The sequence below is a fragment of the Atractosteus spatula genome, chromosome 12 (assembly GCF_055471065.1).
Source record: "Atractosteus spatula isolate fAtrSpa1 chromosome 12, fAtrSpa1.hap1, whole genome shotgun sequence".
NCBI classification, from domain to species: Eukaryota; Metazoa; Chordata; class Actinopteri; order Semionotiformes; family Lepisosteidae; genus Atractosteus; species Atractosteus spatula.
The window spans coordinates 3,586,551-3,601,167 of record NC_142717.1 but is presented as its reverse complement, the minus strand read 5'-3'; the positions used below and the strand labels follow the sequence as shown (position 1 = coordinate 3,601,167).

At 37.2% G+C, this 14,617-nt stretch overlaps 1 protein-coding gene across 1 annotated transcript in view; it reads left to right on the top strand.

The window, feature by feature from the left end:
- Positions 1–11,229, top strand: part of bbs9 (Bardet-Biedl syndrome 9) — a 150,928-nt gene extending 139,699 nt beyond the window's left edge. The window contains exon 21 of the mRNA XM_088929628.1: positions 10,069–11,229. Within this exon, the coding sequence (XP_088785754.1) occupies positions 10,069–10,121 (53 nt within the window). The 3' untranslated portion in view covers positions 10,122–11,229. The remainder of the gene's footprint in view (positions 1–10,068) is intronic.
- Positions 11,230–14,617: the final 3,388 nt, after the last annotated feature.

Sequence of the window (14,617 nt, the reverse complement as noted above, 5' to 3'; positions counted from 1 at the left end):
GAAATCGAAAGATTCTGAGAAAAACAAAAGAGACGTGAACTTTGTGTAGGAGCAAAGCGTGGCAAAACTATCAATTATGGAGGAGAAGCAATTCAGCGGCACCACCCACACACAAGGCTTTCATATGCCTGCAAGAGCCCCTGGGGCTAGACATCCCACTGTTTACATTCACAAGACAGGCCAGCATGGAAACAGCCCCCCGGCTACTAATGCTGCCATCAGGGGCAGTTTGGATAGTAAATGGACTGATATGTCAGTAAATACAGTACGTACATATAAACAAACAACCCATCGAAGCAGTGTGTAAATATGTAGGAAGACCAGCACTAAGCCGTGCAAAAGCGTTGCCTGTGCTGCGCCTGCCTGCTGTCGGCACTCTTTGAATGCTCGTCTGGTTTGTGCCTACTGTAGCTGTCCAGAGCGGAGAAACAGGCGATCTGAGATGAGCACTGCCCATGCAGTTCTTTGCACACTCTCTGACCCCGGTCGTGTGAATAACACTTAAAGCCAATGTTCTGCTACTTGTTCTTTTCAGTGAAAAGAAAAGAAGTTGTGCGTTGTTGTTGTTAGGCCGGACTATTGTATAAATGCATTTTATCATTTGGATGTAGTAGTTTCTTGCTTTCCAAAATAGCAGCCATGCTTTCTGTAATGCATCAGTTGTAGTTGGTGGATAGTTAAAAAACACCAAAATTATTGCCGAAGTTATAGAAGGTAGGGAGGCTGGACACAACGTCGGCTGGACTAGTTGCCAAGGAATCACGGGATCCAGCCAACGTAAAAGTATTATTTTTAGTTAGGTAGTCGTGTGACAATACAAGATTTCTTCAAACTTTTAAGTTATTTTTAATTTGGAGGCTGATTTCAAGGAATCTGCGTTCAACTGTGTCGAATTACTTTCTGGCTTTTATGGAAGTGGTATAACATCATGCATCTTTTCCGGGAAAGAAAATGTAAATGAACCGAGTGTCTGTCTGAAGTTCCAGCTTTTTCCCCACTAATGCACACTTGCCCTAAAGCCATTTATCTTAGATAAGTCCAGGTTTATTCTCTCATTTAGTGTTAACATTACCGTTTCATTGTGACCAATAATTCAGTCAAACAATTAGAATGAAAAAGGGGTTATCTAGGGAACATTTCTGTTGTGATGATCACCAAAGACAATGCACACCAGTACCGGTCGTGAGAACAATGGAGAGTGCTGTAAGTATCACTAAATGGCCATGCGCAGACAAGGAGGCCCCAGGAAATATTACCCTGTCAAAAGATGAGGTGAGTTTCATCATGTAGTTCATCTGTCCAACTAATGGCAGAAGGAATCTCCAGCTTGGAGTATTTTATCAGTCCTGACTGATAGATTGACTAATTGGCCCTTCCAGAGTACTGTACAAAATGGCAAGGAAGGATATATCTTAACTAACTGCTGACAGAACTTTGGTACTGCTGACTGTTCTGGTTTTGGCACAGGATTTAGACATGAAAAGCAGGGGCCCTATTACTTACATTCCTTTGACTTTTGCGGCTATCAGAGATGAATACAAAAAAAATAATCACTCTTTATTAATTTCATAGGGTACACCAGTAGAATGGTCCCAGTAACAAAAATGTCTCAATTATTGAAGCTCAGAAGCTTCTACATAGTTCATACTAGACTTTCCTGTACAGAAATCTTGATCAGTTTTTTTGTGTAGTAGGAAAGGGAATTTATAAGATTTCATAAACCCCAGTTAAAATTTACAAGGTGGTTACCTAGTTCCTGGAATCATTTCTCCTTGATCACCTCTCTTAAACATTATATCCATGTTATTTTAATCCTGTTAGGATGTTAATCCTGGAAGCTGCAGCAGGTTAGATGTGGATGGGTGGCACTGGGTGGGTTATTCTGAACTGGTTACAGATGCTGATATCCTCAATTCATTGAGGCAAAATAACAGCTTCCCTCAGTGCAGGTTCTACAGTATTGGTTGAGAACTTTGAGTCAACTCTACGTAATTCTATAGAATCCAAATTGTGAGTTTAGTAAAACAAGTACTTCTGTTTCTAATGTTAATCACACCCTTGCTTTAACTTCCCTTTAAAGCCTGATGGGAGAGAAACGTATTTTGAAAGCTTCAGAGCAGAGTTTCTTTTACTTTTTTTCTTTTCTGTTCATAGCATTTGTTAAATATAATAAAAAACTGAATCATTTTAATCAGAGATTTTAACGCTAGCCAAACAAAAGTTATATATTGTGATACCCAGGGCCTTTCTAAATTCTTCTGAATTCTGTCTTCTGTTTTTTTTAACAAGTTCACACAGAATGAATGAAAACGTACGAGACTGTTAAGCAGAGACACTAACATAGGCATTTGCGTAAAAAAATATCGATCTTTTTTTTTTAACTTTGTGTGAAACTGGTCATATGCCTAGACCAGTCCGACCAGTGCAGATGACAGAAATTCCTCAAGCGTTGAGCAATGTTGTGAGATGTCTTCAGCTTTTCAAACAGATTGCCTGGTTAACCGCAATAAAAGAGGTTCGAGACTCTGATGCAAAAATGTCTTCTCTGTGTATGTATGTACAAGCCTGACTGAAGTAATTACCTCCCCCAGATGTCCCACAGCCACACGTTGTTAAAATGCAGACTGCGCATTACCGCGCAGTAATCTGTAATATGAAGCAGACTGTGGGGAAGACACATTTTGTACCAGGGCGTAGACACCAAAAAATATCCCTCGTAACTGCGGTAAGGATCACACCCAGGTCACACCCTTTCTAGCTGAGGCTGAAATGTGTACATTTCCGCAGAACTGACATATAGAAAACGTCCATTCCAGACACATTTGTTTGTTGCCGGGGGCTTTTTTTTCTGTTTATCCACTCCTTTTTTCGTTTTCCGCAAAAGTCAGAAAGTGTTCTTACGGGAACGAATTGCGCACCTGGATGATGATATCTCGAGTAAAATGAAATCTGATACAGGGCAGATATCTAGATTTATTTTCTAATTTATTTTCTATGCATCGCAAACTTTAAGCATTTCTTTTTTGTCAGCTATTTTAGATTCTTTTTGTTATTTTCTTTAATTTATTTAAGTTCTAAACTGGAGGACGACGCTGGCTGTCACCAGAGTTTGCCTGTATAGGTAGGCACTCAGATATAATCCATGTTGTTGGAAGTGTGACAGTACGTTATCAGGGGCCACTCTCTGTTCTCCCTCTGATATACACTGCTCTTTCTGTGGCATTTCTGTGCTAAAAGAAATCTTGAAGGACTTCCGTACAACATGTACATATATTTGTGGCTACATAACATGTGCACCGTGTAAAACATTCTTGCACTGAATTAGAGGACTGAGCTTAATACAAGTTAGTAATTAACAAGAAAAACATCTACAGATTCTGAGTTTTTAATGTACATATATTTTCTTCTTACAGAGACTAGATTCTAGTCAAATATAAATTGGAAATTGTACTACTTTGTCTACTCCTGGATGAACCAGCAGCCATAAAACTGTGAAAATGAAAAGCTCTATTTCACTTTTACCTTTGATATTCTAGAAAAGATCTTCAATTTTTTTACTACAAAAATAAATATTGGTAATACTTAGGCTACTTGCAGTGTTTAACAAAAATCATATCTTTGTGGAAGTGTTGCACATTTGTCATAACTAACGTCAGTTGTGACAGTCTAGGTTAGGATTTCCGTTAAAAAAAACGGACATTATGTACTGGCCAGATCATTATCCAGTGGAAAAGGGATGCCAGAGGTTTTGTTTTTATTCCATCCCACAGATGCTCATATTTTCAGAGTCATGGTGACAGTTTTTTGGTGCTCTTATTGGTAAGAATTGTCCTGCCATCCACTGGCCACAGAACCCCAGCTGAGTCTGCAGGGATAATCCACATCATCATCGCGACCAGAGAATGTGGCTGCAGTCAGGGGGCTGTGGGCCAGGGGGCATGTGTTAGTTAGTCTTTGAAGCGTTTCTTTCTTAATTATACTGTATTGGGGCTTGTTGTCTCTTGCTTTGCAAACAGAACAGCATGCACCATCACCACTGCTGTAACTGGAACTGTAAACAAATGCAGAGAAAAAGGGAATGCTTCCATTAGTCATATAAAATTTATGTTTGACAGAAGTTTTGCTGTTTTCAAGCGCATGCACAGACATATATTTTGTCCTTAATTGGGCCTGAGAGAATTTCTTTTTGTCTACAGATTTATATGTACTAAACCTAATGAGTTATTACTCAGTTGTTGTATTCATCTTTCTTTTCATAAACCGCAAATGAGGCTTAACTGATTAAAAAGCACGATCATTTATTTACTCTTCTTATTTCCACAAAAATGAACAGAATTATGTTTCTTTTGACAGGCCTTATGAAGAGTTGTCTTCAAATAACAAACATTTTTCACTTAAGCTAAGACATGCATATAGTATAGTTGATGAGGTTTCTTGGATTCAACAAAATGATTTGCAGCTAAACACTGAGGCTCTGGTTTCTTGTTTGTCCCCTCTACAAGATTATAAATTCTTAAGTGATAGAGCCGTCAGCCTCCTATACACCTAGACTATGGAATACTCTTAACTTTTTCCAATCCTGTCTCATGGCTTATTTAAACCTGTATTCCTATAAGTAATGTGTTGTATATTGTACGATGTGCACTTATTTGTTTATATCTGGTTATTTTGTTTGTATTCTTCACATTTGCTGTACAATACTTTGAAATATGTTTTGCAACACATTTTCAAAAGCTTGTTATTTTGATGATTCATTTAGTAGTAGTATTGTTGTAAGGCCTCCGTACTGTCCAAAGAAGCTGTATTGATCATTTTATTGATCATTGTATTGATCATTTTCTGCAATTTCCCTCACGGGATCAATAAAGTATCTATCTATCATCTATCTATCTAATCAATTGCTTTTTATTATTAAAACCATTGTTTTTCATGTGCTTATATGTTTTTGCAGAAATAGCCACGTCCCATTGGTGATATCTCATCTTGAAATCAACTTTGTTTTCATTTAATACGATCAAACCATGGAAATTTGTGCCAAAGAAAAAGCAGGGCTGGCTCTGAGGTCTTGCATCAGAGCCTTTTAAAAACGAGCTGTTCATCACACTGTGTTAAATGTTACATTATGCCCATTAGATATTTGAAATGTATTCCAACTCTAGTAGCCACTGAAGGTGACAGCCTGCTTTCTATTTTTCTTTTTCCTCAGTTCACACACTTCTCAGAGCAGTTTACCGTTTCCTGTAATGAGTTTGTCAAGGTCCTAGAAGCTGTTATATAAAACTAATACATTTCTTATCTTACAAACACAGGCTGTATCTGGAGTATTAAGTTTTAAGTGACCTTTCTATTTATCCTCAACCTTATTTGTGAGCTGTGTATTGTGTACTGTGAATACCCAATTTCCCCCTTATCAAGTAATGGGATTTGGTGGACAGATCTGAATCTGCTGCACTACTGTATTCGATTAGAGAAACCAAATGCAAGTGCAGAATTCAAAACCTGTCATGAAATAGGAACACCGTGCAGACTTCCGGCTAAGGAGAATGATATCACCAGAATATGCAACCTCTGAACTTGGGGACAAATTCTTACTCATATTTTTATCCTTACAACAATTAGGAATATTGTTGTCATCATTGAATAAGCTGCTTTGTTTTGGCTAACTGTATCTTAGAAATAGTGGAGTGTTATACAGTAGTGATCAGCCATACCCCCAATCCATAGAAAAGCATTAGAAACACACCCTTATCTCATTTTCTAAACAATACATTTTCATGCACACAAAAAAAACGTTGAAGTTGAGAAGCTAGATGTGAGCTGGAGATGGGAAAGATACAGAGCCCCAGCCCCAGGGCTTTGAGCTGCTGGATCGCTTTCGACAGCGTTCGAGACACAAGACAGGAAAGAAACAGCAGGCGGGGATGCGGAGCCCTCAGGAGCTTTAGTATTTATGGGAGTATTAGCTGTGGGTAGCTGTGGTTGGGACCGCAAACCCTATTTTTGATTTAATTTGCTTGATCTTACACGAGTGACTGGGCTTACACTCAGTGGCTTTCGGGGATTTAAGCAAATGTTTACACAGCCGTCTTCTGTTTATGCCCCTGTTATCCAGTTGAGGGGTAGACCTCTTTATTGCTCAGCGCATTGTCCCGATTTGTAAAACTTCAGGGTATGGTCAGAACGGGCGCAGAAGCCAATTACAGGTCTAGACCTCCAGAAAAGGGAGCCGTGCCTCTGACTTGCATACTTCTTCCGTTCTTTTGGAAGTAAGCGCTTTCTTTTTTTAAGCATCTGTTCTTTTACGGTACCTTTCTCTGGCGACAGGTTTATATCTGAGGGCCACGGCCTGGTTGATCCTTTCATACAGAGACCTGCACTCTTTCTCTCTACACCAGGTTGTTCGGGTGAGCTGAGGTGAAAGACAGGAATCACACACGATAGGCACATGTTATCTGATGTCGGCGGAAAGGACTTTATATAAAATGCAAAGAGCAAGCTTGAGTTTGGAATTGTGTCTTTGTCCCCTTGTATGCCTCTTCTACTTGCAAGGTTTGAATGCAAGTAGAAGCAAAATACTGACTAAAATCAAAGCATAAAGAACCTTTATTATAAAATTGCAGATATGATCATCAAACTTTTCTGTGTTTAGGAGTTTTAGACTTTGTTCAGTATGCATGCTAACAACCAGCAACCATTTTAATGACACTTAAGAGAGTAGTTTAATGGTAATATTTCAACTGCATGGGGAATGAACATAAAACTGCCCTCATCTCAGCTACACAAATGACTATGGTGGCGTTTTGTGTATTTGTTTATATTTTGACTGCAGTTATCGTGAGCTTAAACAGATTTCATTCTCTTGTAGACAATCAAAAGCACTGCAGAAGATCTTTGAAAAGACAATATGAACATTATCCTAAACGTACAATTCTCGTATGGTTCTGTTTTGGTTGTTGCTATGTTCATAGCATTGATCTTCTTCACAACAAAGCACAACATTCTGTTTTCTTTTTAATCTCTACCCGACTACTTTTACTCCTCGTATTAGTTTATAATAGAAAGGAGTCCAACATTGAAAAATTCTTAATGTTCAATTTTGAGTGACATGCCCTTTTGTATTTTACATAATATTTTACACACTAATGGTTGAAAATAAACTCCCCATGGTTTTATTTCATTATTCCCATTGAAATATAGTTCTAGGTTGGTGTTCCAGTTTGCAGACTGTGGGTGAGAGATTATTTCTTGATCATCTAAAAAAAAAAAAAGACAATAGAAAATCAAAATAATTGAGTTCACAAATGTTTGTTGTTATAACTGAGGTGAATTTGCTGTCATTGTGGCACATCTTACCAAACAGGTCTTACAGATTTCCAGTGGTTCAACAACTAAGTTATTTTTCTGAACTATAACCCATTCATGTTTGGAATGATTAATAGCCTTACTGTGATTATCAGTGTTTTTTTTAAATAAAGTTGGCTTAATTTTCCATGACTTTGGAACCATATGTTGAATGGAAGTCTCAGTTTCATTCTGAAAAACATTTTTTTTCTGCACTTGAATATAAGGTCTGTCTTTTCTGATTAAGTTAAACTTCACATTGCTTTTCTGTTCACCCTAGAAATTGACTTCATTTTGTGGTTGAGATTCTTCTAACAGTGCGTTTGAAAGCATTGATTCATCGATGTGACGATTTTCATAGACTTCTGAATTTCACCTGATAACTACAGCAGTATGTAGCCCCTTACAACAGGACACGTTTCCCAGAATGGTATGGTCAATCCTGTGCATGCCAGACCTTCAGCTGGTGTTAAAACGAGTTTTCTTGCCCCCTCAATACCTGCTGACAAATGAACACGTTTAAGAACAGCTTGCTGAACTTTCCTCAGATGCCTACTTTGTGTAGCGTTAATCCTGCCTACATTGAAAAAATCCATGTCCTGTGCTATCTGCAACGACAGACGGCGTGCTGGTTTTAAATGCCCGTTGTCTCTGCCTGACAGTAAGGGTTATGAATTTAGATCTGTGTATACTTCGTTGTCCATTCCCACCAAAAAGGTTCTGAGAAAATGAATTCAAGGAATATAATTCCATGCTTCCATGTGGTCTGGCTCCCAGGTTTCATTATGTAACAAAGTCTTTGCTTTTGCCACGTTTGCCAGCATCTCTCGTGGTCAAAAAAAAGTCAATTGATGTAGCACAAGAAATGGAAATATAATGATAGGTGTGAGGAAGAATTGAGAATGATGGTAGCTCAGCATTTTGCATAGTTTAGTTAGTGTCAATTTAGAGTGGTTCAGTGGGGATAAAATTACCGTTGGAATCTTCATGGATCCTATGTGATCCTTGTACTTTTTCATTGAGACGTGCGAGATTTTCCTTTCAGGCTGAGTTTCTTCCCGCACGCCTCTCATTCTCCAGCTCTGCCTCTCACACTACATGCAGTCTTCAGTCACGGAGACAGCAGTCTTCAAGACATTGCCCTCCTATTCATATGGAAAAGCTTGCTCTGCAGACGGCCCTCTTCTTACCTTATCAGTTAGGAGGATTAGTCAGGCAGGAAGAAAAGAAGGAGCTAATTGTGATGCAGCAGTCTGTTGCCCCAATATAAATTAGCAGGAACAATGAAAGCATGCTAGACAGGGAGGCAGAGCAATCAGAACTGCCAGACATAAATCTGCCAAGAAGTTAAGCATCTGTGGGGAGACACTTCACTGGCTTTTCAGCCTTACTGTGTACCAGCGATCACCCTTTAGATCATCCTTTTACCACGGCTTCGTGGTTTAAGCGTGAAAAAGCCTCAGTTTAGACCTTCTAAGTCAAGTATCTTGTTGGAAACATGTAGATTTCTACTATGCTGAGACCTACCGTAGAATACACTAAAAAGCATATAAACTAATGGCTTACGATTGACACTTAGAGTAACGAAGGAGTGTCCAACACCTGATTCACGTACTCCAATGATATTAATAATTGCAGTTATGTGGTGACTTTATCCCCTTTAATTAAGAGGCATTGAAGGAAGATGAAGAATGCCATAAATTACTTGGAACTGGGCAATCCACACTACGGTCGTCATAGAGACATTCCCACACATGGCAGTGAATCACTTAAGGTCTGTCCAACAACATGAACTAATAAATCAAAGATTACATCTAAGAAGGTTAATTTAGGTGAAGTATCTAGGCTCCAGTCAACACAATAGCTCTTGGACGACACGTGATACCTTATTTTGTGCTTAGTTTTTAAACCATAGTTCTCTTTGTCAGTGTGGATTTTTTTTACAATAGTCCTGTAATCTCTACAGATGAAAACAAGTAAATTGTGCACACACAGGTGTTTTCTTAGTTAGGTCTCCCCCTTAAACAAATTAACACAAAGAATCGTGTTACACATCATTAATGTACAAGAAATGTATGGTTTCAACTATTATTTCTGATTGATTGCTTAAATTGATAGTGCTTATAGAAGCAGCCTGACAGTATACAAAGTATACTGGTCTGTGCACCAGTGTTGGGCCACTTAAAGCTGATTCACAATCGAGACTGGGTTACGTGGATAAGGAGGGCTGTATAGACAGTCAATAGGAAGAGATTTATACAGTCAGTCAAGAATATAGATGTTGATAGAAAAAAAAAGACATCAGGGTGTATATGCCTCTTGGGTTTTGTTATTGTGTTTCTAGCATGTTCTAATGATCTGTTGAAATGTGAACCTGGTAGAAGGATCACAGGAGATTATCTTTGGTATTACTGTAAAAGCCAAAGGCCAGACTACATGAATTACATACTGAAATTCAATTTAATTTTAAATTAATCTGAACTCTAAACAAGTGAATAGGCATTATTATCTCTGAACTATGCTGTACAAATTCTTAACAGGAGTTAAATATTTTTTCTTTATATTCACCTTTTTATTTAATATATTAGCCTGTATGCAAGGAACACATGAAACAGTGTGAAGGTAGTAAAAGAAATTGTCGATGTCTAGGAAACCTGCATTAATTCTGCCTAATATAATGTGCCTCATTGCGGTGAATAACACTTTGGCACTGTGTCTGCTTTCCAGATCCCACAGAGAAGACTGGAGAGGACAGTCGGACTGTGCCAGAGGATGGCTGAGGAGTTGGACTCTCACTGGCTTCTCATTCCTCATTCCTCGACCAGCAGTCGAGCAAGTCTCTGGGAATGTTTCACACTTCCAAACGCATTTTGGAGAGTGGATCCATTTCAAATGCAACCTCTGAATATTATTTCTGTTGTGGGTTTTTTTTCCCCAAGTGAAATAACCAAACAACAAAAAGGTTTGCTTGAATCTTGTAAATACTGGTATCAGGACTCTGTAATAACATTATTGGCAACGTAACCCATTCATTGTCTTGGTAATATCCCTTCTCCTGGCCCAATTCAAGTATTTTTTAAATGTTATCTCTTTTTAAATAATCTTGGATTAAACACAGCAACAAGTTACATTGATAGTGAAGTTTTCACACTGCAGTGACGCACATACCACACAGTTGTTTGAGCAGAAATAGATGTGTGTCATACATGATACTATGACTTTGTAACTGAGACGCTCTCAGTTAACTTAGTTTGATGACAGGTGTACAGGCTGTTATAATAAGTAGGGAAAAAAGGCTAAATATCTGTGTTTGCATACAGAATTGCTTATGTTTTTGATTTTTTTTTTACTTTTACTCCTACTGTATTATTTGAAACGCGTATCAATTCAGGTGTTTTCCACATAGCGAGGATGTGATTACAAATTGATTTTTTAATTTCCCCATTTATTCATTAGATGAAAGTACAGGTATATGGTGTTTTTCTATGTAGAGCATTAAGATAAATCAGTATGTCTGCTGATGTTAGAATAGACTACAAATATAATTTGTACCAAATCCTACCATCTTGTGTAGATGGCGTTTCATTTAGTAGCCTCTAGTACTAGCCAACAACAACAAAAAAAGATTTCCATATCCCACTTGTTCTGTGCTGAATCTCTTGCTTTCCACTCTTCAGGGTGCTTTTGCATTCCAGTACAGTTTCTCTGTCTTTTGAAGATTAGTATTTAGGATGAAAAACAGCTGCTGCCCTTGATGCCTTTTAAACCTCCTCTTCCTCTTCTAGTAATAATCTGCTGAACATATAATACTTAATATGTAATATATAATAAACATGTACATACATTTGTATATACTGTATTGCAAGGCATTAAAAACACAACACATTACAGTACTTGTTGATTGTATTTTTCTTGCCTTTCAATGTATAAACATATGTAAACACAAAAGAATTTAACCACACTACACTGAAATCTGGCTAGTAAATGCTGGCTTCTTCTTGATAGTCATTCTTTGTATCTGAATTGCAAATGTTTTGTTTGCATCTTGTAGTTTTGAGAAAATACTGTACTTAGATGTAGAAAACAAGAAAAATATATACTAATTGGTAACAAATCAGGCAGTATATGCATTCCCATTGAGATAAAGCTTGGGGTATTTTTCCAGAAATACTAAGCAGACTATTTTATATGTAATGCTAGTAGAGCACTAACTGTTAACAGTTTAGTAAATACTGTGACTAAAAGCAAGTGACTTTTTTACAGTGCGATTTTCCTAGTTAGAGGTGTCTGAACGCAGCAATATTTATTATAAATAAAAATAGTAAAATCCACACCATCAAATAACGCTAGAAAAGTATATTAAAAAACAGCAAAAGATTTTAAACGGATTTTATTTGTATTTTATGCTTATTAATTTATCTTACTGATCTCAAAATCCATGACCAATACTTGTAGTTTTGTTAATGCTGAAAAAACCCATCAACAAATTGAATGATATAATGGTAGCAATCTTTATTTAAGGGCTGAAAGAACAAGATATGCTAGTCTTTATTCTTAAGGATCCTTCAGCTGAGAAAAATTAGATTGTGTTTATTAAGTATATATTAAAACCAGCACTGGGAGCTATGTCAGCATGCAGGTTGTAAGAAAGCTTGTTTAGACGTTAATTCTGTGCGTTGAATCAATTTCTTCTGGAAAACCTACTGCACTGGTGTCTCAGAATTACTGAGAAGCATTTCCATGACAAATACAGTGTTATGCTCATGTATAAACATCCTGAGTTGTTATATCTCTTTGCTAGTTGAATTACTTGTTACAAGAATTGCTGTTTTGTTTCCACTTTCTGTCCACTCTAAAAGGTCTTATTTAATGCCCATTGGTAATATATTACAGGGAATTAGGCAAGATGGCATCACTGTGATTGATTGATGTGGTATTCGTTGTGTGTTTTGTAATGTAGTAATCTGACAGTCACAGAAAACCAGCACCACATGTCCTCTGTCTTTTTTGGGACTGTCTGTAGTGAGAACTAGTGGCCGAATTTATACTGAGTTTGGCCATTTAGATTGTTAAAGTCAGAGTGATCCAGAGCCACAATTACATGTTTCTATAAATCTGTGTAGTTTGTTTAATAAAACATTGTGTCAGCATGGTAAAAATCTTAGGGACTTTAAAACTTTGATATACATGTACATTGACATTCAAGCTAGATAAAATATATTTATATATTTTAAGATGACGCATCTTTTTGTATTAATTAAATCTCATGCTGGCGTACAAAATAGGTTTCTTTGAAAGTTGGTGTAAGCTTCTGTCTGTTAAACTCTTTTCGAGAAGTTAGAGTTACAGGGAGCATTCAGTAAAGTGAGTTAATTAAGGTACCGATAGAAAGAAAGTGCCTGTTGGTGCTCCTTCATCACACTGCTGTTGCATTCAGCCTGGCTGCACATCTAGAGCCAAAAGCAATATTATTTGTATTGAAAAAGAATAGAATTACCTAAGTGTACAGTAAGTGTGAGGAATTCTGTGTAGCTCAAAGCTCCACTTTCTAGTTGATGTATGTAGTGTTTAATTTTGTTGTTAAGTTAATAATTGCTGCCCTGAAGGTCAGCAGCAGTACAGCGAGAGTGGATGGAATACTGAATAGCTTGTCTCCGTCTAGGGGTAGTAAGAACTGTTTCAGCTTTGATTGTAAAATAAATAGTTGAAAAATAAATGGGCTGTCAGACAGAAAAAAAAATGTGTTCCATTGATGTGCAACATCAAAGCCCATTTATCCTCCAGAAAAACATCAGCCAAGCTCAGAGAATTTATTTTAGACATGTGCCCGTCTAGAATCAAACCCACAACCTCCCATGCCATAATCCATCTCTGCTAACCGCTACGCCTACATGCAGTTATTTGACGTCTTTTCAGCCAGTCATACCAGTTTCATTCATGCCCTTAACATGTGGTATCACTGAACAGTAAATGAATACTCCCCATTCTAAAATGGCTAAGAATAATATCTGGAGCCTCTTCGGACCTCCCACGTTACCTTCTGGATATTGCTCATTTTTTGCTGTGATTGCAACTTTGAGATGCTGAGCAAGGATGCTTCCAAAATAAGCTTTTGGAATCCGTATTAAAAATATTTTTTTTTAAATCCAAACAATATATTTGTGCTCTCTTACCTTGAAATAATGCTCCATTTGCACTGAACTCTACCATTCTGACCCTTTTTATTTTTTCAATGATTAAATGTGTGCAAGAGAGTTGATTTAACCCCCTTGCAACCTTAGAAGTCCTATTTTTGACCATGCTGGGGTCATGTTTATCAACTGGACTAATAATATTGGAAACGTGACACGTTGAAGTGACTTGGCTTTTAAAATAACTTCCAGATCCTCATCTGCACCCTAAACGGACTAATTAAATGTGACATGTTTGGATTTATGAGAGGCGGAGAGAGAAAGAAATAGCCGTTTCAAACAGAAGCCTCACTGTGTGTTATGGTGAGCTGAAGTGGAGAGCATTGTTCTCCAAGCTGCTGTATCAATAATCACCGCGTGCTGACAAAAACAACATCTGAACTTGAGTTTGTGTCTTGTAAAATAATCTGGAAACAGATTAAGTCAGTTCAGTGCAGATTTCAGGAGAGTAGCATTTCACTACTACACATTCATAAACCTTTTATATTTTTAATTTAATAAAAGCTTTTCAAATAAATTCTACCCCTGCCTTGTGTAAAACTTCAGAGGGTGTTCACAACTGTTTTCCAGGATATATGGATAAAACCACCTTCTCTGAGATATACAGTATATAAATTTAACACATAAATAAAAAGCACTATAACTAACAATTTAAAAACATTGCTGTAAGATCTTGGGCAAAATAGCTGGTATGTATTTCACAATTTATAGCACAACACTAGAAATGTGGTTTAAAACCAGGTGATGAGTTTAGGGAATCTTAAAATGCTTTTTAAAACTCTTGCAGATGTTCAGTTTTGCAATGTACTTGAGTTTCTCAACAGCAGTGGTCAAATGTCTATGAATAAAGTACAAAATTTCTGATAAAAATACCTTCAGTTCAAACCATTGGTATGCTCTGTGTCATTTTCATTATTTTAAACTTACCCTTATTTACACATCACTGGGCTAAAGACCTGTTTGACTTTTTTTTTAAATTGCCTATCTACAGTATATCTGTATTTTTAAAATGTTTTTTTAAAGCCAGTCTGTTCCATGTTGACAAACATAATTTGTTTTGGTATAATATACAGGGCTTCTGTTGT